Raw genomic sequence first — 27,489 nt, forward strand, 5'->3', positions numbered from 1 at the left:
GTTTCTTCCCAAGTCTTTTGGGCCTTGACTGTTTTCAGCTCGAAATTATCCATGTACCAAAGAGACATTCTGAGGTAGCAAATTCTGTTCTGCTACACACCCATGATGAGATGACTGCCCTTACAAGAAGGGACAGAAGAGAGCTTGCTTCCTCTTTCTCTCTCTGTGAGGACACATTGTGAAGACATCTGTAAACCAAGGAAAGAGCTCTCACCAGACACCAGGTCTGCTGGCGCCTTGATCTTGGACTTCCCAGCCACCAGACAGTGAGAAAGCCATCTGGTCTACAGTATTTTTGTTAAAGCAGCCCAAACTGACTAAGACAGCCACATAAAAGTCACTCCACAATCCCCCCAACCCCACAGGGCCTGTCTCACACCTACCTTCCCAAGCCTTCTTCAACTCCTCCAGCTTCTGTCCTCACCACTCCTCCGAACTAGCTCCCCCTAGGGCCACAAGCACTCTCCCTTGCAGCCATATGTGATGGACATCTTGCAGGTCCCCATTTTGGTTGACATTAATAGCATGAGATGTTAGAAGGAAGTCATACTGTCCTCATTTTCCTCTTGTCCCTCAGTGCCTGCCTCTTTCTCAGTGACCAGTGGGTTGACTAAAGTCATCTCTGTGGACTTTAAGAGCTGGAATCCCTCAAGATTCAGTTCCCCAAATATCTCTTTTCTCATTCCATTGTCTCTCAGGTAAGTTATTTTATCCCAATCCTGGCTTCAATTACCATCCATGCTTCAAGGATTCCCAATGTGTGTCCCTATTTTCTCAACCCCAGACCTTTGTATCCACATAGACATCTCAAAGACAACTCAAAATCAACAAGCACAAAACGGAACTCAGGTTCTTCCCCCTACACCCAGCCCTGTGCCAGCAAGTACTTCCACCATCCAGCCGGAAAACAAGGCTTCATCCATGATGTCTCTGTCTTTCTTGACCCAGTCTGCATATGAACTGAATTTTACCTCCCAGATAGGTCTCATATATGTCTAGGTCTTCCCATCTCTGGTGCTGCCACTGCCTTAGACCAAAAATTCCAACACCTTTAACCTAGACCATTATGGTGGATTCTTAATTGGACTACACTATGCACCCACTCTTGTTCCCAACCCAACCTCAAGTACCCAAGTCCAGACATAGTCCAGACATGGTTATGTCATGCCCCTCTTGAAGATGTACTTTAATGGCTTCTCATTGCTTTTAGGCTAAAGACCAGAACCCTTTACATGGCCTATAATGTATGCATGACCCTGCCCCTGTTCCCTTAGGACCATTCTCACCTCTGATCCCTGTGTACTCCAGAGATGCTGGCCTTCTTTCAGTTCCTCAAACATATTATGCCGCATCTACCACAGGGCCTTTGAATATGTCATTCCCAAAGCTGGAATGCTTTCCCCAACTTCTCTCCACTATTCCTTTACTCCTCAAGCCTACTAAAGTCCTTAGTCTTTGTATTTCAGTTATTGTTAGGTCTCCATTAAGCCATCTCATTGCTCCTTATACAGTGTGCGTAATTATCAGATTAAAGACTACCTTCCCTACTCAATTATAAGTTCCAACAAGATAGACAAAGTCCATGTTTATCCATGAAACCTTGTTTGATGAAAAACAGAACCTCATAAAATGCCACAATCATTGTGTCACCTTCCTTTAAAACTGTTCCTGATGAGTTCCTGTCTTCTATATGAATGTTTCTCTCTTCTAGAAACCTTCGTGTCTTCTCAGACAACAGCATGCAACACAAATTGTACCATTTTATTCTAGAGCAGGAAGAAACCTTAGAGATCATTGTAGTCCAATCCCCTCTTCATCCACAGGAGAAAAATGTAATTCTCATCTGAATGAGAAAAACTGAATGACAGCATTTGGTGTTGTGAGGAAGAAACTTGCTCGAGGTCATGCAAACAAGCACTTTATACATGTTTATAAATCACATCATTTGGGGGTAATTGAACCGGCATACCTGAATGTCCATTCATATGTTCATTTTCAACGCTTTGAGACTTAGAGCCCAATCCTGCTGTGGAGAGAACACTGCACTAGGAATTTGAAGATTTAAGTTTATTCAGAATGAGTCACTTGGTAGCCTTGAAATGTAAAGCAAGTCATTTTCCTGTTTTTAAGCCTCCTTTTTGTCAAGAGTATGACAGCTTCACCCATCTGTTGTGAGCATCATATGTGAGCGTGAGAAAAACAAGACAAGAGACAACGCATATGCAAAGTGTTATACTTAACACTGTGCCTACCTCAGGGCATGAAGAGTTTGTTGTAATAGCTAGGAACTGATGGAAATGGGGACTCCTCTGAGTCATCGCCACTCTTCCCAGAATCCTTAGAGTTTTACTATTTGGAAACCACGGAAGGGGCACAGCACTGGGAAACAGGAGACGTGGGACTCAAATACAGCTCCGCCACAAACTAACCACATAATTTTTCACTGCTTCAGTGTCCCCAAACTCATATTCAACGAGGAAGATAATACCTGTTCTACTTCCTTCACTGGATTGCTATCACTAAAAATCTTTGTAAAAAAAAAATAAGTTCTAAGTATACAAGTGTTTGCTTTTATATTTAAAAGCATTTACACTAAACTGATGAGAACAGATAGTAGACCTTAGCCAAAAGGCCAAGGAATGACTAAGAGTATTTATAAAGAGCTACTAGTATATAACTGAGCTCATTAAAAACCTTATTCAGCTTGTAACAGAACTCAATTACACCTCTTCCCAAGTCAATCTTCTCCTGCACTTCAATCCATCCTTAGAAACAGCTACTATGCTGCTTCCAGGGGGTTAGTGACAGCTGAGCTGGTATGAGCAATAAGAATGATATTTAGTATAATAATGACCAGGCCCTTCTTAGAAGATGGAAAGGACAACTGTCACATACACACCAACATGAGTGACAGAATCGGGAAGACACTCCACAGGGTGTTAAGTGCAGTGATAGCCACAACAGCGCCTCTCGTGCTTCTTTCCAGCGTGGCTTCACTGCTTCTCCCATCAAGGCGTTGAGTCTGTCTCCCCTTCCCTTGAACCTGGGTTGCCTTTGTGAATGGCACTGATCAACGAAATGCAGCAAGAAAAGACATTATCTGACTTCCAAGGCAAGGCTTTAGGAGGCTTTGCAACGTCCACGTTTGCCCCTTTGGCATGCCGTACTGAGGCTGCCGTGGAAGGAAGCAAGTCTAGCCTATTGGAAGTGAAGAGACCACAAGACCGAGGCAACAGCCAGCACCAACTCTCAGACATGAGAATGAGGCCATCTTGGATGTTCCAGCTCAGCGGACCTACCAGCAGCCGTAAGAATGAGCCCAGGTGAAACCAGTATAGGAACAACCTTGCAACCCACAGAATCAGGAGAAACAACACATCGTTGTTTTAAACTACTAAGTGTGAAAGCGATCTACTTTGTAGGAATAGTAGAACTAGGATATATTTCTATCTGTCGGCAGTGGCAAAAAAGATGTGAAATCCCACAAAGAGAGACATGTGGCATTGGTTTGGAAAGTACTGACAGAATAGTGAATGGACGCTGGAAGGTCCTGGAAACACACTGCAGAAAATAAAGCCACGCAGAGTTAGACCTGGGAGCCTACATCAGTGATGGGAATCTAGGAAACGAAATGTCAAGATAAGGAATATCATGTTTTCTTTATTTCTTTTGACCCTAAAATAAGGTATTTTAGAGTAAAAACAGAAGAAAACCACCCTCCTCAGTTTTCCAGTTTTAGATGTTATTTCTTTAAGAAATCTTCCATCCCACAAATCTGGACCATGTACCACTTCTCAGGGCTCCCAGAGTCCCTGCAAGGCCTTCTCTGAGCCCTGGGGGAATCACCTGCTCATTTAATTATACTTTCTGAGACCAGGGTCCCTGTCGATGTGGTTGACAGCTGTTTCCTAGCACAACAGGTCCTTGAAAAGTATTTGCTGAATAAATAAGTGAAACCCATTTCTCTGTACTCCCCTGCTACGTACACATCATTATCCCAGAATATATTAAGGATGACCCCCTGAGGGTGACCTTGCGTGGAATGAGGTAAACCGAGAGTCTCCTGCCCTCCTTATGCTCTCCTTTAAGATCCAGACACGGATGCCCGGCCTTTATGTCTGTGCCGAACCACTCTGTCCCGTCCAGCTCAGCAATTTTCCTTTCAGGGTGTGGGGAGGACAAGTGGATAGGGGTTTATTTGTGTCACTTCTTGTAACCAGAAACATGATCTGCCAGCCCTCTAAAGCTCCTGCTAAGTAGCGGGTGGCCTCTGGACAACTGGATGGTTAGCGGCTGCCCCCAATGTGGGCTTTAGAAAAAAGGCCAGTTGGCAGGCCTGCCTGCATTGGCTCAGCTGGCCACTTAAAACACGCCCCGCAACCCTGAGCTCTTCCTTATTTCATTTCCCCATAAAAATCGAGTACTATTCTTATCCAGGTTCTCTCTCTATGACAAAGCCCTTCCTGGGATCCGATTTCAGCGTGAATATGCTGTCACAGTCTTAAAACAATAACTTGACGTACTATTTGGTCTAATGATCTTTTGCTATGTGACAAGTGACCCAAAAACTTGGTGGCTTAAATCAACCACCATTTAGTCACACATTTAGTATTCAGTGGGTTGCCTGTGGCTCAGCTGGGCAGTTCCTCCATCACCCTTCCTTAGTGCTCACTCGTACAGTTGCAGGCAGATACTGCTGGGGCTGTGTGTCTGGCCCGGAGGTGCTCCTGAGTCAACTTAGTCTCTCCTGCCCATGAGACAGCCTGGACATCGAGATGCAGAACTCAAGAGGAAGGAAGTAGAAGTTGCCAGGACTTTTTTTTTTAAAACAGTTTTATTAATATATATTAAGATAATAGTAATAATAACATATTATTAAGGTATAATCCACTTACCAGACAACTAACCCACTTAACATGTAAAATTCAGTGCTTTTCAGTGTTTACATAGAGTTGTGCAACCATCACTACAATCCATGCTAAAACACTTCATCACCCCAAAGGGAACCCTGGACCATTAACATTCATCCCTCACTTCCCCACTGTCCTTACCCTGGGCAAACACTAATCTGTCTCCTTTATCTGTGAATTTGCCTCTTACAGACGGTTCATATAAACAGAATCATACAGTATGCGGCCCTGTGTGACTGGTTTCTTTCACTTAGTATAATGCTTTCAACATTCATCATGTTTCAGCATGTATTAGTGTTTCATTCCTGTTTATTGTCAAATAATATTCCATTGTATGAATAAACCACATAGCACTTATCCATTCATCAGCTGATGGACATGTGGGTTGTTTCTATTTTGGGTTATCATGAATAATGTTACTCTGAAAATGCATATGTAAGTTTTTATGTGGACATGTTTCCTTTTCTCTGGGTTACACCAAGGAGTAAAGCTGCTGCATCATATGGTAACTATTTAACCTTTTGAGAAACTACCAGACTGTTTTCCAAAGTGGCTGTGCCGTTTTACATCCCCACCAGGAAAGTAGGAGGGTTCCAAGTTCTCCACATCCTCGCCATCCTCATCTGCTCTTTCTTCTTAGAATCCTCCCAGTGGATGTGAGAAGGTATCTCAAAGTGGCTTTAGTTAACCTGATGATTAATGATACTGAGCATGTTTTTACATGTTTACTGTCCGTTTATATATCTTCTTTAGAGAAATGTCTATTCTGATCCTTTGTCCACTTTAAAATTAGGTTACTTGTCTTTTCATTACTGAATGTGAAGTGTTCTTTACATATTCTCTGGTGTAAGTCCTTTATCAGACATATGATTTGCAGATATTTTCTCCCATACTATGTTTTTTCACTTTCTTGAAGGCATTATTTGTAGCCTACAAGTTTTAATTTTGATGTAATCCAATTTATCCATTTTTCTCTTTTGTTGTTTGTGGTTTTGGTATCACATATTAGAAACACTGCCTGACTCAAGCTTGTGAAAATTTACTCCTATGGTTTCTTCTAAGAGTTTCACAGTTTTAGCTCTATGATCCACTTTGAGTTAATTTTTCTAGAAGGCATGGAGTAAGGGTCCAACTCCATTTGTTTGCATGCAGCTATCCAGTTGTCCCAGCACCATTTGTTGAAAAGACTCTTTATTTTCCATCGAATTATCATTTTGACTCTTGTCAAAAATCAGTCAACCATGCCAGGCTTTCTTAATGCCTAGGCTCAGAAGTCACAGGATGTCAATTGCTCTGAATTATATTTGTTTAAAAGCATGAGATGACAGACAAATGTACCCTCATATCCTGACTCTGCACACCTGTCAGCTACATGACTCTGCTACCCCAGGTGTAAACTGGGGATAATGCCAGTGCCTACCTGGGGGGCCATTAGGCAGCTTAAGCATGATAATGCATGAAATGCTTCAGTCATGTGCCGAATACACCTTAAACACTGAAGATGTTTTAGCCATGGGGGAGGGAATAGCTCAGTGGCAGAGCATGTGCTTAGTATGCTCGAGGTCCTGGGTTCAATCCCCAGTACCTCTATTCAAATAAATAAATAAATAAATAAATAAGCCTAATTACCTACCCCCAAAATGAAAATGTTTTCACCATAATGATGATGATGATAAAAGTTTTCTAGATGGAGCCATTATTCAGTAAGATTAAACTACTTTTTTTGTGGCAAAATGAATTAAGATTCTGTGTGTATTTCTATAGACAAAAATAACAATTCCATTTTAATTAGTAATCAGAAACAGGTAAGGTGCTCTGAAAGGCTTATTTTTATAGAACAAATTCATCCTTAGTCAAAATGGTCCTGTGTGGGCCTAAAATCACAACATAAAGCTACACACTTCATAAGGTGTCAGGCATTAGCAATACTCTCCCCCTATGCATATGGAGAAAACTCTAATTTGAAAGGATACATGCACCCCAATGTTCACAGCAGCACTATTTACAATAACCAAGACACAGAAGCAACCTAAACATTCACCAACCGATGAATGGATAAGGAAAATGTGGCATGAATATATATATACACACACACACACACACACACACACAATGGAATATGACTCAGCCATAAAAATAGTGAAATAATGCCATTTGCAGCAACATAGATGGACTCAGAGATTATCATACTAAATGAAGTAAGTTAGAGAAAGACAAATACCATATGATATCACTTATATGGGGAATCTAAAAAAATGATACAAATGAACTTTACAAAACAGAAAGAGACTCATAGACATAGAAAACAAACTTATAGTTATCAAAGGGGAAGGGAGTACAGGGATGAAATTTGGAATTGGGGGTTAACAGATACACACTACTGTATACAAAACAGATATACAACAAGGATTTACTGTATAGCACATGGAACTAAATTCAGTATCTTGTAATAACCTAATGGAAAAGAATCTTAAAAAGAATACATATTATATATATATATATAAAACTGAATCACTTCGCTGTACACCTGAAACATTGTAAGTCAACTCTATTTCAATAAAAGATAAAAATTATAAAACAAACAAACAGAAAAACAATCCTCGCCTCCTGAAAGTACTCACCAGATTTTAATTGTGCATGTGACTGAGTTCAACCTTCCTGGATATATATCTGAGTCATATTTCCCAGACTCACTTTAACCCAGGGGGAAGGCAGCATCACAATAGAAGGAACTGCTACATTTAGGGGCCAGCACAGGAATAGAAATAAGCTGATAGCAATCTCCTTGTGCATTGGAAAAAGAAAAATTCAAGAGCTGAGGAGGCCCTATATAACGTGGGAACATACGTGAATGGTCCACAAGGACACAAGCTAGGGAGAGAATCAAAATGACTTAATGGGCTATTAGGCCAAAAAGATGCTTTAGAATTTAGAGAGCTTAAAAAAAAAAAAGTCATGTGTTAATATAACAATAAATTATTTTGAAAAGCAAAACATAAAACTATATACATGATACCCATCACAAATTAAAAATTCATTCATCCAAATAGTAAAAGAGTAACTTACCCCTGGGGCAGTTTATGAATGATGTTTCTTTTCTTCGTAACAGAATTCTCTATTACTCAAATTATTCCCCAGAGAGAATGTACTACGTTTGTAACTGGGGGAAAATGTTATCAATAAAGAAGTTACATTAGGTTAGGCTTATATTTAACCAGGTGACTTGTTTCTGATAAAATGCTTATATTAATATACGAATGAAGTTGTTCCCAATGTAGAAGCCATATATTTGGATGTATGCTTCCAATATACAGTTTGAATGTATAACATTGATTTGTGTGATTAGCAAGAAAGTATGAATTATGGAGACATGCTTCTGTGAGCATTGATATTTTGAGTACTATCCTACTATCTACAGAATAGATGTGATACAGAAAAATTGACACAATTTTCATAATAATTAGGTTTGGCATTAGTAAACAAAAAATCTGGTAAATATTTGTCAGTAAAAATATTATATACAAAAAATGGTGAGGAACAGGAAAGCAAAACAGCATTTTACACACTTTGCCAACAAATATCTTTCACCTCCTTTGACCTGTCTTCATACTATACAACAAACAGAACATACCCTTTCTCATCTTTTTTCCTTATTCATGCTGTTCCCTCACATCTTCCCATTTTCCTTTCCCTGGAGAAATCTGAACTATATTTCAAAAAAAAAAAAGGAGTTCATTGTACAGTGATACAGATTGTTCACTGCACAAGGGAACCTGGCTTCAGCGACAAATGAGGTCTAAAATCCAGTGCTGACTCCTCGTGAGCAGTCCCTGTCAAAGAGAAGGACTGCACGAGCCTGAAGGAAAGGGCAAAAGGCTTGTCCGTTTTTCATTTGCACAAAGATGTTAAGTAAGATGAAGCTCTGCTTAAAGGGCCAAATAAAGTACCAACCTCTCTGAAAATATCCCAACTAAAAAGCAATTCATACAGTTTTCTCTCTTTTTTGAACTTGAAGTCAGTACCACAGTTTTGTCTATATTCTCTCAATTTTTAACGCATTATTTGTACCCCTTCAGCAAAACTAGTAGCTTCTGAAGGACAAACCATGTCTTCAAAGCTTTTATTTCTTAGAAAACCCAGCTCTGGGAGGCAGTATACATTAGGTGCTTAACAAATATTTGTTAATCAACTGACTAAAAACCAAGACTACCACAAGCAACGGTAACAGAAAGTCTTATTTGTCTTTGAAGGACAAAAATCCCTTCCTCTTTGCTTGCTATTTTCAATTTGCTGGGAAAAAAAAAAAAAGCAAGGATTTTTTTTTTTTTTTTTTTTTTTTAGTGCTGGTTTTATGCTCTGAGGAGACTGATCTTCTGGAACCTAAGTTGTAATTTTCACATTCCCCATGGTTTTCAGTGTTGTTGAATTTAACATTTCAGCTGTTAGTTATTGAACTTGAATCAGTTTTAGATAGAAGCCAGGTATGGATTCCAAGGCCATGGCTGTTCTAAAAGGCAACATTCAGTTATGGTTTCATAACCATAAAATTACACAAGGAGAGAAACCAAGCACTTTTATACTGAATTCAAAACAATTCAAACCTCTGTGAGCCTTTTCAAACAACTGTCAAGGGAAGCTGGGTTCTCAAACATATTATAAAGGCTTCTTTTAAGGGAATGGTTATCATTTATTTTGGATGCTTCCATAATTATTAAAAGATAGAAGGATTTGCTGCCAAAAACAAAGGAAAAAAAGGGGGAGGGAGGTAAAGAAAAAAGATTAGGAGGGGTAAGATAAGGCAATTAAGGATAATTAAAGATAATACCAACTATGGAAAAGAAATATATTTTAAAGAGGTAAGAAAAGATGATTAAAAAAAAACTGGACACAATGACAAGTAGGGACTACTTTTCTGCAGGTTAATAGGTTAGGTGACAGAAGGACCGCTTTGTCCTGCATAATTGTGTAACTTACATAACAGAGGATGGGAAACAATCTCGCCTCTCTTTTTTTCAACCAAGGTTTTACAATGTACAATCCTAAGATTCCCTCTCTTAAAACAGACTTACAGTCACCGCTTTGATACATCTATGGTCAACTGATTTTGACAAGGGTGCCAAGGCCAACTAACAGGGAAAGAATAATCTTTTCAACAAATGGCACTGGGACAACTGGTGAGCCACCATGAAAAAGAATGCAGTTGGACCCTTACCTCAAATCCTAAACAAAAAATAACTCAAAACATATTGAAGACCTAAATGTAAAAGGTAAAACCATAAAACTTTGACTAGAAAACATAAGGATGAATATTCATGACCTTGGATTTGGCAAAGGATTCTTAGATATGACACCAAAAGCACAAGCCACAAAAGGAAAAATAGATAAGCTGAACTACATCAAAATATAAAAGTTTTATGCTTCAGAGACACCAGCAAGAAAGTGAAGACAACTCAGACAATGGGAGAAAATACAAACATGTGTCTGATAATGGATTTGCCTCTGGAATATACAAAGAACACTTAAATAAGACAAATAACCCCATTTAAAGTGGACAAATGATCTCCATAGCTTATAAAAATGGCCAATAAGCACACAGAAAGATGTTTAGCATCATTAGTCATCAGGGAACTGCAAATCAAAACCACAGTGAGATACCCCCTCACACCCACTAGTTGGCTAGAATCAAAAAGCCAGATAATGACAAGTGTGAGCAAGAAGGCTGGAGAAACTGGAAGCTTGTTGGTGGGAATGAAAAATGGTGCAGCCAATTCAGAAAAATAGTCTCTCAGTTCCTCAAACCATTGAACACAAAGTTACAACACGATCCAGCCATTCTACTCCTAGGTATTATGTCCAGAAGAAATGAAAACCTATGTCCACAGAAAAACTTGTACACAAACGTTCTTGGCAGCATTGTACATCATTGTCCAAAAGTATGAACAACTGAAATATCTCTTAACTGATGAAACTGAAAATGTCATATATCCATACAATGGAGTCATACTTGGCTATAAAAAGGAAGTACTGAAACATGCTACATGGATAGACCTCAAAAACATTACACTAAATGGAGGAGGCCAGTCCCACAAGACCATAAAATCACATCACTCCATTCATACGAAATGTTCAGAACAGAGAAATCTGTAGAGACAGAAAGTAAGTTAGTGATTGCTTTTGGCTGAATGGAGAAATTAGGGGAGTGACAGCTAAGAGGATACCCTGCCCTGTGCTGGTAACCAGAATACAAAGAATAAGTCAAGGCTGTGACTTTGGAAGACCAGGAGGAAGCAAGGCAACCCAGCTTCCTGAAAGCTTGAAACCACTCTTGGACACTTTGGTTCCTGCCCACCTGCTTGGAACCGGCAGGGAGTCATCAGTGGCAAAAGGGCAACTGGTAACCTCAGCCAAGGAGAAATGGGATAAAGAAACACTCAGTAAGCTGGAGCCACTGGTGTTCATGGAGATGCCAAGCCTCTCAGCCATCTCTCAGCATGGACTAGAGGGAAGGGCATGGTCTGCAACAGTGAAATGTGATGGCAAGGAGACACTTCACTGTCTTTCTGAACCTATCTATCTGTCTTAGCGCAGGCAGGATATATAATGAGTACAAAACAGTATCCCAGTGCCACGCAAAAGGAATCTGGGACTGATCTGGTTGATTTGCTTCTCCTCTGCTCTTGCCTATGAGCACAAACAGTTCCAGAGAGATGGTGGCTGTGGGTGGGAGTCCCGGGCCTGAATCTCTGAATTGTGATTTCGAAGCTGTGGTTGGGCTCCCTGATCTTTAGTTTCTTCTTGTGTGCGATGAAGATAATAGTGCTTACCTCAACGGGGCTGTGAGAGTTAGAACTAATCTGTGTAAAATACCTAGCATATCACCTGGCACAGAGCAGCAATGAACAAATGATACACACAGGTACACACACACACACACACCCCTGAGAGTTGACCCTTATCAACTCTTATCAGTGTTTGTTGGATTGGACAGCAGCCCTAACCAATTCCAAGCACCTGGGGAGAGGAGGTGGCATTCAGGTGGCAGGTGAAACACAGAAGAGCCGAAGTTTAACTGCTTAAAAGGAAATTTTATATTCTAGAGAAAAACACTGATGCAAAAGTTCATTTTACTTAGCATAGTAAACCATGGTAGAGGACAGAGGCCATTTTAAAAAAACGTAATTTGGGTGGTTGTTTCCTAAGTGTGTTCAGTTTGTGAAAATTTATTGAGCTGTATGTACACTTAAGATAGGTGTACCGTCTACATATAACGTCAATACATTTAACTTTACAGTTAAAGTTTAACTATATATTTAACATTAATGAAGTTTAAAATGTTATCTGGATTTTCTTTCTTTCTGGTCTGAAGGACTCTTTTTTAGGGGCTTTGAAATGAATAAACGCTTTCTGTCAATTTTGTGCTTTTTCCGTTTGGTAGACAATGCCACTGCTTACACTCCCCAGCTCTGTGTGAGGAGACTGTAATCACTTAGGGATGCTTTCATTTAGCAAACAAAACAAGAAAAACAACATAGTAACTACACTTCCTGGAATCATCTCTGCATTTAAAGACAAAGCTGCCTACCCAAGGAGCCTCCACACGAAGTTTCTAATACTGGAAGAACACCCTCCCATCTGAGAGACTCCCAGCCAAGCCCTCTGCTGCTATCACTCCTAGAAGGTCCACTTTCAGTTTGCTCCAATAAGAAGTGCCTCTTCTCTCAGAAGGGCCTTCCTCCTCTTCTACTCTCTGTGTGTTCTTTTCTCCCCTCTGTTACAGAATGTTTGGCACAGTCTCACCCGGCCTCAGCCCCCTTAATCCATTCACTCTAGAATCTCAACACTTACAAACAAGTAAGAGCCACATCCTTTAGAAAAGACTGAGTTCTTAATCTCTTCCAGATGGAATAAACTGACAATTGATATGAACTAGTCACTGGATTCAATGCACATTAAAGATGGTATTCTACTTCTACAGGTTCACTCAAAGAACTTAAAAGTTTTGATTTTTAATACCATTTGTGTGAAAGTGAAGAGCCTATACTTTTGGCCAGGATCACTCTTTAGCAACTGGAGGTTTGAAGCATGTTACTAAGCCCATCTCAAATTCACTTTTCTTCCCTGTAAATTGACGGTGAAAATCTCTCTCTCTTAGAAGCGTAGGAAGAATCAAATAAACTAATGTGTGGAAAATACTTAGGATAATGCCTGATGAATAAAAGTCCTCAATAAATGGTGGCTGTGATTATTATTCTTATCCTTTGAATGCTTATGATCAGAACCTACAATGAGGAAATACAAACAGAGGGATCTGAGAATAGCAAATATCCTCTCCTGGTCTTAGTCAAATTTGAACATTCCAAGGTCAGGAAAGAAAGGGGCTGCTCACTGACTTTTTTTCCTAATTAAGAATGACCATCCATTCATTTATCTATTCATCTCTTCAACAAATTCTTCAGTGCATGCTACATGCTGGACACTGAGGCTCCAAAGATGTGTGCAACCTCAAGGGCCACGACCTCAGAGAGCATCGAGTCAAGCCAGAGAGACTGAAACTTCGAGCACAATCACCTTGGAGAAATGACTGCTATGGTTGCTGGACTAGAACCCAGGGCAATCCCGCAGCAGAAGGGAGCATAAGCAAATCATTATAGTCCAACCATACTGCATCCTCATACAACCATGAGAGTCCCCTGCGTCAGTTCCAACCATCACATCTCCCATGGTACACACCCAGAAAAAAACAGAAAGAGCAAATGAATTTCCCACTGGTGGTAGAGTGTGGGCAGCTGGGCATGCCTGTCCCCTCCAGGAGCTAGGAGACGGCTCATTTCAGCTCCCACGTGGGTCCCAGCAAGAAACTACAAAAACGTACAAAGGGGCTAAGAAGAGACAGTCTATAATAAAAGAACTACTAAAGCTATGAGCAGGGTTAAGGGAAAATGAAAAAGATGGTGAAGGTCCCAGATTAGCAGACTGTAGTGATCATTAACTGCTCTAGTCCTGAGGATGACGAGGAAAGGGCAGTTCCCAGAGCCTAAAGGGGACAGATGTAAGGACAGGGCGAGAGCTGTGGCCTTTAATAGCAGAGAGAGAGCAGAGAAATCAACATTCTGGCTCTCCTCCCTTCCCTCCCACCTACTTCCTGCTAGTGCCTCCCACTGACCCAGCCAATGGCAACGGAGCCTGGTGATGGACGTCAGCATCCTGGGGCACACGGAGGTTGGGAAAGGGCAGAGGATGAACCTGGAGGACAGACAGAAACATCCTGCATACAGGCTGGGCATCTCACCATGCAGAACAGATTTCTTGCATACAGAGGCATGTGTTTTCTTTTGCAGCCTGAGCCACACAAGGGTACTTCAGACTGCATGCATTTTCCTCACCTATTAGAAACACCACAGGTCCTGTATAAGCTGAGACCCCGCTGAACTTTATCTCATTTAGTCCCCACAACAAGTGTCCAAGTTACGCGGGTTCTTCCAGTTTTACTGATGAAGAACAGACGCAGAAAGGTTGAATGTCTCAGTAAGTGGCAGGGGAAGAACTCTGACGCATGCTTCTCCAACTCCGGGAATCTTAAGTGGTTTTTTTTTTTTTTTTTTTTTTTTTTTTCCGTTCTATCAAGTTGAAAAGTAACTACAGGGATTGACTGGCAAAATCAATGTTACAGAGACTGGATTCGTAGCCCTGCCATTATACAAGATTAGGAAAACTTGGCAGAAGTAACCGGCAATGAACCTTCATGGATGAGTTAACTCTGCTGTTGAAGCAACGACGTGCGTCTACTCTTAAATCACGTCATTTCTGAATCATCAGCCAGAGCTAGAAATCTGGAGATGCCAATCTAGGGCTGATGACTTCTGACCAGCACAGCTGGCCCGCTCCCTGTTCTGCATGTTAACAAACCTCTAATATTGCCATACATTATAACGGGTGGGGAGGCATGGCACTGCCAAGAAACAGTGAAGAAGAACGTGACTTCCAATACCAGACCCAAGCACTTGGTAGAAACCAGGAGATTTTCAGTCCCATTTAAAAATCTATCAATCTGCATATCATTTACCATTATTTTGTGATGTCCATTATTGCTACAGCCTTGGATTGAAGCAGCAGAAACTTTGTGAATTAGAAGCTGCAGACTGAAAAACTGTTAAGTGTGGGCTCAGGGGCCCTGGAGCTGGAAACTGGGGGTTTGAAATGCTCCCCATGCTTTCTGGCTAATGTGAAGGTAAGCAAGTCAGTTTATGGATCTAGCCCTCAATTTCCTTATTTGTCAAAGGGAGAATAACAGTATTTATCTCACTGGCTCAGAACGAGGCTTTAATAAGAAAACACATGTAAAGTGCATGGTATATAATAGGCATCAATAATATCCTGTGTTTACTGCTTTCATCATTATCATCAGCATCTTTAGATCTCCTCCACCATCTCTTCGACTCCTCTGATAAAAAAAAAAAAAAAATCTAGCCCAACAGTATCGCTATCACCTTGCTTTTGTCTTTTATCATGCTGGCCAGTGCATGAATAAAAGAAGCCTGTCTGCTACCTGCCTGGACCCTGACAGGCAAATGATTAAACATTTCAATAACCTGTCAGGAGAAACATACAACTTTGCATGGCCTGCTATTTAAAAAAAATCTAAAAAATAATAATAAAGGAAGGAAGGGAGGGAGGGAAGGAAGAAAGGAAGGAACTTGGGGAGGAAAGGAGGGAAGGAGGGGAAGGAGGGGAAGGAGGAAGGAGGAGTGTTCAAAATGAATGCAGTTTTGGTAAACTTGACTCTTAAACAGAGCTGCCCATACAATGAAACTACTTAAATTTTTGTTCTAAAATTGTTTAACACTGTGAGAAGAGAGGATGGCCTTTTAAAAATACCATTTTAAAACTTTTGTAAACAATTGACCTGTTTTTTCAAATAAAATCTTAGAGAATCCCATTTTTTAATTTCATGTTTATAACACAACATTTACTTATAAAAGTTAAACAGTGAAACCTGTAAGGCAGTTTTGATTAACACAAAAAATACAGAAATAGGAGGAGTTGTGAGGAAATTGCTCCCGCAGTGACCAGAGACAAAATCCAATTAATTTGTTTTTGCCGTAGTTGCTGGGAGGTAACTCTCCGTGAGTCTCACATCTCTTCATGTCTTGCAAGCAGAAGCATGGACAGCCCACGTTCTAGACTCTTCTCAAGAATGTCTGCAAAATGAACAGCTCTGGAAGATAAAGGTAACGTCTCCCTCTGGGTCAGAAAGCAGGTTTGTTTGAAGACCACTATAGAAGGTTCCTCAAGCCTGGGATTCTTCTTCTGTAACCCAACCCTGGCAAGTGTTACATGGCCCTCATTGTGCTCTTCTGGGGGAACTGTCAAGAAAATGATGACACTCTGGCTACCACTACTGCTTAGAGCAATAAACTGTCCTTTGTCTCTGGCCCAGGGGTCTTCTGCCACCACCCACAAAATGGTGGCAGGCAGACTAACTAGCTTCCAAGTAAGATAAAATCTCAAGCCTCTCGACAATTCTCGATATTAGTTACACGGTATAAAAATCATGACTTGTCACTCAGACTAAGCAGTTACAAAATGTAACTTTTAACCAATTTACACTTCAATCTTAAAACACTCTTCAAATAATCCAAGAAGATAGAAAACATTTATCCAAGATTCTGTAAAACCACCAATCAACTGGGCTGCACAAGTAAACTAAAAATGTTGGACACAACATATTCAAAAGTTTTTTTTTTTAATTACAGCTTGCAAAATAGTTAAGACATATTTTAAGCATAAAACTAGAATCAATTTGTAAAACTCAGGGATCTTAGTTTGGAAAGCACTTCTATACTGCAGCTGCAACAAAATGGAGACAAACACATGTATCCTTTTTTTTTTTTTTAAACTCCAGCTCCATGTTTTCAGGTTACAGCAATCATTAAACCTCTTCTTTCTAGCCCATGTGCCCCATCTGTACAATGGGATTAATTGTGCCTGGTGGGGACAACTCACAGAGCTGTACAGAAGAGCAAGCACATTAATGGACAAGATGCTTTGTAAACTCTAAAGAGGCAAGACAAGGTACACCTCTGACTCCTGCTGCTTATCATGAAAAGCAAGTTCTCTTGAGCTTTTTCATGGTACCAGCTCAGCAGCTCCTAGCAATCATGGCACGTAGCATCCTTTGTTCATTCAACAAATATTTATTGTGCCAGCCACTGGGAGGGAACAGGAAAAAGATCCAGGGGCACACGGTACACAAACCTCTGATAAGATAAAGCACACAAAAGGGCTTTTCCCCTTTGTATTTAGTTCTCCCTTATATTTCTCTTCAGTCCTATGGAAGAGAGAACATAAAGGAAGCAGTGGGAACTCAAAGAGACCTAATGAGATACAGGCACTTTATTCCTCAATCAGGTGCACACACCTAAGCAGGATAAACAGACTACTAGTTACTGGAAGGAGAAACTCTTAGTGATGAGAAAACTAAGACCTTTTGAATAAAAAATTAATGTCTTCATGAACCAGACCTAGAAGGGATTTAACTCCATATTAACACTGAGGTTCAGTTAAAATGGAGACATCTTCTCTATGTCTGCAGATGAAATCAAGATTAATTTAGAAGGTGCATTTCAACTATTAGTTTCAGTAAGGATAGCCCAAACTGCACCTCAAACTTGTATTCTCTTATTTAGCTAATTCTATTTACCAGTATACAGAGCACTTGATAATCCTGGGTTCAACTTTTTTTTTTAACGACATTTATTTTGCCAACTGCTTCAAGATAATCAAGCTTTGCCGCTTGGCACATGCATTCAAAATACCTTCAACCATCTGAAGGCCATGCACACAGATTCAATGTCATTCTTTTAAGTTGCGATGTTTATCCTGCTTTCAAAGGTTTTATTTGATAAGTAAAAACGGCACTGCTTGAGAGAATGTGAGTTCTGTCCATGAGTTGTGTGTCTGGGGTATTTGTGCCCGTGCAGAATTCAGTGGGGGAGCTGTAAGGCCCTCCAGGGGAGAAGTCATGCCTTAGTCTCTGCACATTCAGTCTGCAACTGGCCACAGTGAAGGTCTGATGATGCCTGCTGATGCAAGCGCACAGTGCCCACGTGTGCTTAGACGAAGTCCTCAAACTGACAGTCTGGGCACGAGTCCAAGAGCACACACCCTCTTTCACAAACTCCTCTCAACCTGGCGGCAGGAGATGACTCCTATTCTGAGGTAGGCCCTGGCCTGTGTATTGTGCATGTTAGTTCATTTAATCCCCGCAAGTCCATGAGGTTGGTACAATATCAATATTTCCATTTACTAGATGGGCAAATGGAGGCACAAAGAAGTGAAGCCACTTGCCCAGATGCCGGATTCACACCCAGAAAGCCTGGCTCCTGGTCTTTTAACTGCTATTCCAGACTATATCTTAAAATAATATGATAAAACAAGGCTATCCTTTATTTATATTATTTACCAATCTAATAGCAGCAGCTAAGATTTCCTGGGCTCTCACACTGTGCCAGACACTTCACTTAGCACTGTATAGACTAGATGTCATTTAATCCTTCCAACAGCCTTTGTAAGGGGACCCCAGGCTTATCTCCATTTAAGACTGCAGATCAGAGAAGTTCAAAGCCTGCTCAAGGTCCCAGAGCCAGTGGGTTGTATGGCTGGGATTGGAGATCAGGTCTGTGGGACTCCCCAAAGCCCACACCCACTGCCACACGCTCTGAGAGAGGATTCATGTCATGTCACCAGCTCCCCTGTAACTTTCCTCACATTGGGACAACTTGAAAAGGCCACTTTTGCCGCTGAAGCAGCATTCATTTGAATACCTCTGAGTTAAGGTAACTGAAGTGACATAGACACTAAGGGGCAACAAACAGTCATTGAATTTCAGTCTTGAGACACAGATTTGTCCTGCAGAAGAGCAGACTGGGAAACACCGCCAGGGGTTAGAAAGCCAGGGCGCCCCTAAATCAGCACGGTTCAACAAAACCCCAGCCAGAAACCACCGAGTTTCACAAAATCCTATTAATAACCCAGAACAAACAAGCCAGAGGAGAGCAGAAAGGAAATACTGACAACAGAGCTGGGCCCTCAGAGCTGGTGGGAGGCTGTGGAGAGCAGCGGTCTGCACACCTGTCACCTGGGTTCAAAAGCGTCACCTCTGTCCCCCCCGCTCCGAGCTGTAGCACCGGCACGCAGAAGTGACAACCGCTCTGGATCCCAGACGCTCCTTCTGGGCAATAACATAACACCCCATCTATTTTATATTATTAGTTACTAGGCTATCATTATTATTACTATTATCATTTTATTATTACTCTATTAAGGAGGCTCAGATCAAAAAATCTAATGACAGTGCCTTGAGAAACCTAATTTACAAATAAAAGTCATTGTTGTTTTTCTCATGTTTACACAACATCACATAGATTTACTATGAAGGAGAATCATTTTACTTGTCTTTTCCAATGTCCACTCTAAAATCCTGCAATATTTTCGGTAAATTTTTACAGAAAACTCCATATCCAGATATTCACAAACTCCACATTTTATCTTTGCAGTGAACGTTGGCTTCAATCATTCAATCTCCATTAAAGGAAACAGAAGTGATTTATTAATGGCCTGGTAGCAATAAGTTTGGGCTCTGGACTCCTGGGTTCAAATCCCAGCTGTTCTTTTTACTAATGAGGTGACCTTGGGTGAGACATTAAACCTCTCCTTGCCACGTTTTTCTCATCCATAAAATGGGGACAATGACAGCGTCTAACCAGGGTTTGTCATGATGATTAAATATACCAGATTAGTCAGGATGTCTGATCCATAGTTAGCAATCAATAAATGTTTTCTATTGTTATTACCTTAAAAGGAAAACAACTGAAGGAACATTTATTGTGCAAGATCTCCTTTCACAAATGTTAGAGATCTCCTAAACAAGAGTTTTGGCGAAAAAACATGGCGGGGGGGAGTCAATTTTAAAACAAATAAAATTCTTGAAAAGATGAGCTATGAACAAAACTAACCTATTTCTTAATGTTATTTTTTTAAAAGTACCCAAAATTTATAAAATAATAGTACATACTGAGATTTATGGAAAAGATGGCCAGAGAAACAAGAAGAATGCATTAAAAATTAGTTAAGTGTATACCCCAAACTAAATTGATCCAATCACAAACCTGAGCTATCAGTTCCAATGGTCCCAGTCTGTTCCACATGTGTTCTAGCAACTAAAAGTAGCAGCCAAGATTTGCAAGGTGGCAGTTAGGTCATGCAAGGTTAAGTCCTTATTAAATTACTTCTCCTAGTGCTAATTTTACAAGCAGTTTCGGAGAAATAAATTTACTTGGAATTGAGACACTGAATGCTAGTGACTAGAAGGGCCACTGCACACAGAAAAAGTACAGCAATATTGATCCACCCGCCCAGGGATCAAAAAGTTTAGTCATTCTTTCCAGCAAATATTTACCCTCTACAATTGGCCAGGCACATGTGAAACCATAAGAAACACAGTGAAGAATAAAGCAGTCCCTCCCCTTAAGGTTCTCAGTCGAAGGCAGCAAGCACACAAAGACGAAATTTTAACACAGCTCTTTCATGGGGTAAACACACAGTAGCGGCACCTGACTCAGTCCTAAGCCAGCATGGAAGGGCTCTCAGGAAAGGTTATATTGAACATGAAGCCAGGAGCAGTCCGAGTGAGCTAGAGAAAGGGCTGAGAGTGGCAGGAAGAGACTCCCAGACAGAGGGTCCAGCATGTGCAGAAAGGCCATGTGACCACTCTCCAGCGGCATCCCATTACACTCAAATCTTCCATACCATGACGACCGGGGCGCCACATGATTTGGTACTCATCTCCTACTCCGCTCGCCCTTCCTCCCGCCCTCTGGACACTTGAGACTCCTTGCTGTCCCAAGACACTCCAAGCACATTCCCACCTCAGGCCTTTGCCCTTGCTGTGCCCTCTGCCTAGGGTGCTGTTCCGTCAGATACACACAGGCTCACTTTATTCAAATGCCACCTCTTCAGGGATGCCCTCCCTGTCCCTTCTATCTAAAATACCCTGCCATCCTCACTAAGTCTTTTTTCTATCACAGAAAAGCGCCTGTACATTCCTCTTTATGTGTTCTCCGTTTAATGGCTGCCTCTTCAACTAGAATGCAAACTCTATGGGGGCAGAGGATTTGTCTGCCTTTGGTTCAGGGCACATTTCCAGGGCCTGTAACTCTGCCGGGCTTATGTTGAGGGCTTAGTAAATATTTGTTGAATAATTAATGAATTAATAAATGCCCTGATGACAGAGAAGATACTTGGATGATCCAGAGACACACAGTTCAGCGTGAATGGCGCATAGGATGTAAGGGGAGAAGCAGCAGAAGGTAGGGCTGGAGTGAGTCTGTCTTCTAGAAGGCATGAACTTCTCTTATTTTTGTCTGGTCATCAAACCTACCCCATTAGCAAGAATAATTCTCTAGCCAACATTGCAATTATTGCTAATCCCTGCTCCCATGTGTTTACCCAGATCCGAAGAGATAATCTGTAGCTAGAGAGGAAGGTTACAGAATCCTGTGGCTTCCTTCCATGGAAATGACATGTATGTTTTTGACAACATAAAAAATCTTAGTTTGAAGGGACCATCATGGTACTTGAAATACTTAAAGCTTGCTAGAACTTTCCAAAAGGAACTAAGAAAGTAAAGTAGCAACAAAACAGAGACACTCAAGTATACAAATGGAGGCACTGACAGATCCCTTCCGTTCAAATTCTCAGTCATCAGGGAGATGAGAGATTTTTCTATACTTTGATATAGAAAGCAAGTAACAAGAGAACTAGGAGAACTGATACATATTGAGCATTAAGTGGCTGGATAATATCAGCTCCAGAAACAGAGGTGAACAGAACTGGGATAGAGGTAGAACACAGGAGAGACAGAATTGAAGGCGGTCATCAATATCATGTTAATCTCTGAAATGGCTGTCCTCCATGTGGTCTGACAACATACCAGAGTGACTGAGCTAAATAAATATTGAAGTGCTTGAAGCCATTTATTCTTTCAATCCCCACAACAGCACTAAACACCTAGGAGGTAGGTGCTATCACCACTCCCATGTCATAAAAGAGGACACTGAGGTTTACAAAGGTAAGGCGACAGGGCTAGAACTCAAAGCCTGTCTGGCTCCTTAACCATCACGCCACTTAATCTGACCACGTGGGTGCCTCTCCCCCCATGCACCAACCCTCTTACAGAGTAAGCTCTTCTATGTGATAAGCACATATTTTGCAAGGTAGTCAGAGTTAAGGAAAAGGTGCCATTGCTCCTGCACTCCCTTCTCTAATGGTTGCCCTGAAAAAAAAACAATGAAAGTAGGATGGGAAGTGGACCACAGAAACAGCAGATCAGCTCTGAGACAAAGCACTGGGAGATTCGCGATCCACCAACCAAACACCCCTGGGAGTATACTCATCTCCTCCAAAGAGATGAGAAAGTATTCCTCTTAGACCATCCTGCTATCTGAAGCTCTCTCACCACTCATCTCTTGACCTGAGCATGACCTTCCCCTGTACTTGACACTGCTTCTCTAACCGTTTACAAGACTAAATCTCCAAGTCAGACACCATTATTTAAAAGAGAACAGGCAAATGCATCATTTATTGGCAACCATCAAGGGCCAACCTTTCATTTTTACTTCTGGGGTTTTGTTAAATTGACTTAAATATAGAAAATACTATTTAAATAAATTCTTTATTAAGAATCTTAGGGCATCGACTTAATTTGTGGCGGTGAGTGGTAGCATTTTCTCATATGGAAAGGAACAGTTATGTAACCATCCCACATGGAAGAGCCAGGCTGAAATCAAAATGATAAAAGACTGAAATAGCCTTGCTTTTCTCAACAAGAGTACAGTGGGGATTTCATGGGCAACATACTTCTCATACAGCCTCTGTCCTCTCATGAAGGCCTTCACTTCGTTGTCCAGTGGGAAGGTGCCGTCATCCTTTCTAAATCGGTAGAAGAGTTTGACATCCTTAAATTCCTTATGCTCATCACACACTGAAAGACAATATACACAGAGAAGCAAATAAAAAAAAAAATAACTCACTTAATTACTCAGATGAAGGAAGATGCTAAGATTTGTTTTTACCTAATTTCTCAAGCATACTACTCTATGATTAAAACACACAAAGTAAATTTTTCAGAACACTATAAAATGATTATAAATCAATAAAAATATGTTTTAAAAAAACACACAAAGTATTTAGCACAGGGCCTGGAACAGAATAAGTGCTCAGTTTTATTAGCTATCCCCATCATCGTCATCATCACCATCATTATCTATTAAAAGAGTCGCAAAATTCAATTCATCATTCTTCCCACACACTCTTCCTGAGCATGCTACCAGGGCAGGCATCAGCCTCAAAGAATGAGAAATCTAGTGAGATAAAGAGAGATGTCGACATGCAATTAAAATATGGTGTGATATGGTTATGAAAGAGGTGAGCGGATATCGCAGTGGGAGCCCAAGCGGGGAGCACCTGGTACCCCAGCTCTGGGGAATGTGCATTTCTCTGAAGACTTTGCATGTAAGCGGAGGCCTGAAGAATGAGTAGAAAATGAGCGGAAATGAAGACACAGGGCATTCCAGCCCAAGAGAATAACAGCACGTGAAAGGTCTTGGCCAGGGTTAGAGATTTCAAGGACACATGCCCATGGAAGTTCACTGAACCACTGAGAGTAAGAGCAGAAACCTGGAAACAACCTAAATGCCCATCAGCGGGAGAATGGGTAAACGGTGTGATGGCAGAATGATGCACGGTGCACACTGCGGTGAAAACGAGCCAACAAGATACACGGCCAACATGAGTGAATCCCACAGACTGTGTTGAGCAAGTTGCAAAGAAATAAACATGCATCTCTATAATGACTTAGAACATTTAAAATAATATGTTACATTGCTAAGAGATGCATATACAGAAAGGAAAAAAAGATATAAAGAAGTCCAGGGAAATAAACCCAAAAATGTTTTGGAAGAAGGAAGGGAATGTAATTGGGGACACTTACTCAGGAGACAATTAAAGTAACACTTTTTTTTAATTGAAGCATAGTTGATTTATAATGTTATATTAGTTTCTGGTATCCAGCACAATGTCCCGGTCATGCATATACATACATATATTTGTTTTTATATTCTTTTTCATTATAGGTTATTACAAGATACTGAATATAGTTCCCTGTGCTATATACAGCAGGACCTTGTTGTTTATCTATTTTGTATATAGTAGTTTGTATCTGCCAATCCCGAACTCCTAATTTATCCCTCACCCTCTACCTTTTCCCTTTAAATGTTTTATTTCTTAAATGGGTAGGTTCAGATCTGAAATAGAAGGCATCGTCCTTTGCTCCCTCTCAAGTTAACTTGAGTGTCGCCACCCCACTCACCGTGATGGATAATGCCCCGGTCTGCTAATTTCTGCATGAGTTTAATTGCCGTCTCTCTGTCAGAAGCCTCTTTGTGTTCAATCAGCCAGTCAATCAGTTCTTTTGCGACAAAACAGTTTGGGTAGGTTTTGAGATGATGTCGCCTATCTTTAATAACCTTTTCTTCATGCAGTCGGAGCCTGGAAAGAAAATGTGGCAATCACTTTAGGAATTTTGATGACAACACGTATCTTTAAACCAACCCAAGGGAACAGTCACAAGATGGAAGTCTGAAATGTATCAGAGTACCACCCAAATACCTTTATGTCAGTGGGCGGTTTCCATACTGTCAGAGCCCAGAGGCCCCAGAAAGTGATTCCACCTGCAGATCTAGAGATGCTACAAGTAAACAGGAAAGGAAACCAAGCACAGACAACCTAGAACTCTCCTGCCACTCAGGAGACTGAGAAGCGCTTTCTCACCTCTGCTCTGCCTCACTCCCTTCCCCACCTCCTCACCAGCGGGCTCATAGCTTCAACCAACCAACCAACAAAACCTAGAGACTTGCTGAAACCAGGTACTTCCTCTTCATCACAGGTTGCTCAGGGGCCATCATATTTGAATTCATTCAGTCACACAACAAACACGAATGGGCGTCTACTGCCTGCCCATCGGGCACTTCCAGGCGCTAGAGGTGCATGTTGGAAAATACACAAAGATCCTTGCCATCGCTGGCTTTGTGTTCTCAGAGGCAATAGCTAGTCCTTTTGTGAGACACTTTACACAGGCACTTCATTACTCAATGCTCACAACAACCTCATCAGAAGTCATGCCTACTATCTCCAATTTTTTTTTTTTTTTAACATCAGAGAGAACTGAGGCCTCAGAGAGATTAAGTAGCTCGCCAAAAACCGAACCAGCTAACAAGTAGTGAAAATGAGATTGGAACCCTGATGGTCTCACTTTAGAGCCTGGCTCTCTAACTGCCGCACCATGCTGCCTCTAGCTAGGGAGGGATGGAGGAAAAACCCAGGAAAGATGGGTAAAAGCTGTTGCACAAGTACAACTTATTTATAGGTTGATGGATTAGCCTGGAGAAAAGTGGTTCACATGGAGTCTTTCCTTACTCCCTTCAGAACCCAGTGGTCTTTTTCCAAGATCTAAGTCCTAAATCTGCCTTTTAAAAAAAGTTTCTTCCATTTGTCTTTTTTTTTTTTTTTTAGCAGCCTTGCATTGACTTTTTAATTCTCAAGGGAAGGGTAGAATTGGAAATGAGAGGACAGTTTTCTTCCTGCTTCACCCACGTGACTCCTAAGGGTCTTACTTCATCTTCTCAATGCTGTAGAGAAACGGGAGTGCCACATTAGTAAATCTCACAGCAACCAGTAACTGTGTGACCTGGGCCAATGACTTAATGTCTCTTTCTCCTATAAAAATGGAGGCAACTATGCCTACCCTATCCTTGGCAATGTTGAGCTTTGGGGACATAATGTCTGCTAAGCACCAGCAACTTAGCACAGTACCCAACACACAAGAGGTCCCATCCTCCTTTCTTCCATCCCCTAAGGAAGGAACTAGGTCCCACTTTTGCCTGTTTTTTGAACAGAGGGCATCGAACGGAATTTAATGGTTTTGATATCCCCAGGGCTGTGACTATGAGTTGGGGGCACTCACACTGGGCTGGAACTCCAAGGCCTAGGTGCTCTCTCCTTGCTAGACAGTTGTTAAAAGCTGAACAAGTTTCCTCTAAAATTCGTGTGTTGAGGCCCTAATCCCTGGTACCTCAGATTGTGACTGTATTTGGAGATAGGGTCTTTCAAAAGGTAATTACATGAAAATGAGGTCATTAGGCGGGCCCTGATCCAGTAGGAGCAGTGTCCTTATAAGAAGTGGAGATTAGGACACAGACACGCACAGAGGGGAGATGTTGTGAAGACACAGGGAGAAGGCGGTCGTCTACAAACCAAGGAGAGAGGCCTTAGAAAGACCAACTTTGCCAATGCTTTGATCTCAGAGTTTTAGCCTCCAGATCTGTGAGCAGGTAAATTTCTGTTGTTTAAGCCACTCAGTCGGTGACACTTAGTTATGACAGCCTGAGCTGAGACAACCACCAACTGCTGAAGACTGGAGGCTCCTGAGTGGTCGGGGAATGAAGGGCTCGGCTAGGGCAACAATAGGGGAAAGGAGAGGAGGAGAGAGATAAGAATTCCAACAGGTACAAACTGCACAGAAAGGAAAGAACCCTCGTGAAGGAGTTCCCACTGTACGTTCGGTATTACACTACACATTTTCACACAAGCTGACTTAACTGCTAAGGCCAGAATGTTTGCATCCTCCACAGATGCATGGGCTGAAATACCAAACCCCTAAATGTCAGTTATGAGGACAGTCAGGAACACAGAACTAGGAATGGAAGACCTGGCTCTTGTCCTGACATTGCCAGAAATTCCAGGGGGTCAAACTTCTGAGCATCAGGGTCCTTACTGGTAAAATGAGGATAACGGACTCCACCCTGATTACCTCGTCACACAGCTCATTAAGGCTAAAGATAGCATTTGAGCCCTTCCTATGTGCTAAGCACCGTTTTGACAGCTTTATTGGCATAATCCTCATGACAACTCCCCAAGGCAGGAAATGTTAAAACCACAAATGATACCAAAGTAGAGCTGTAATTATTAATTAAAAAAAACAAATGATCCCTAATTAAAAAAAAAAAAACCAACATGTTCACATCGGTGTGCTAAAGTCATCACATGAATCCTTCTAATTAATTCAGTGACAATGACACTGAGTAATTTGTTTAACACGTTCAAAGCGGCAGAATGCAAAACATTCATTCTTAGACGGGATGTCTGTCAGGAATCTGAGAATAATGAAGACAAATTTATTTAGAAATTGAAATGTGGAATAAGCTACTATATAATTTGGTGGAGGAGGAATATGTTATGAGCCAAGAGAGGAGCTTCAGCTCCTGTAAACTTTCCAACTTAAAAAATAAAATTATGAGGTAATGTTTATCATACTACAGAATAGAACCTTTCAGTTACTATCCTTCCATGAACCCTGAGCTCGGTGCTAATTTTTAAGTGTATCTGACTCCCACCATGCACAGTAGGAAGCAGCACTAGTCATCACCCCTCCAGCCTTACCAGGACCTCATACATTTCCCTGTCT

The 27,489-nt window shown here is 41.2% G+C and overlaps 1 protein-coding gene across 3 annotated transcripts in view; it reads right to left on the reverse strand.

The window, feature by feature from the left end:
• DEPTOR (DEP domain containing MTOR interacting protein) overlaps nucleotides 1-27,489 on the reverse strand; it is a 130,447-nt gene that overhangs the window by 69,889 nt on the left and 33,069 nt on the right. For 2 of the 3 annotated variants that reach the window (XM_014560710.2, XM_032468116.1), the window contains exons 2-3: nucleotides 24,337-24,515; nucleotides 22,827-22,950 (exon numbers count right to left, since the gene is read on the reverse strand). The exons of the other annotated variant lie outside the window; for it this stretch is intronic. In XM_014560710.2, the coding sequence (XP_014416196.2) occupies nucleotides 22,827-22,950; nucleotides 24,337-24,515 (303 nt within the window). The remainder of the gene's footprint in view (nucleotides 1-22,826; nucleotides 22,951-24,336; nucleotides 24,516-27,489) is intronic. 3 annotated transcript variants of the gene reach the window in all.

Source organism: Camelus ferus, chromosome 25 (assembly GCF_009834535.1).
Source record: "Camelus ferus isolate YT-003-E chromosome 25, BCGSAC_Cfer_1.0, whole genome shotgun sequence".
Classification (NCBI taxonomy): Eukaryota; Metazoa; Chordata; class Mammalia; order Artiodactyla; family Camelidae; genus Camelus; species Camelus ferus.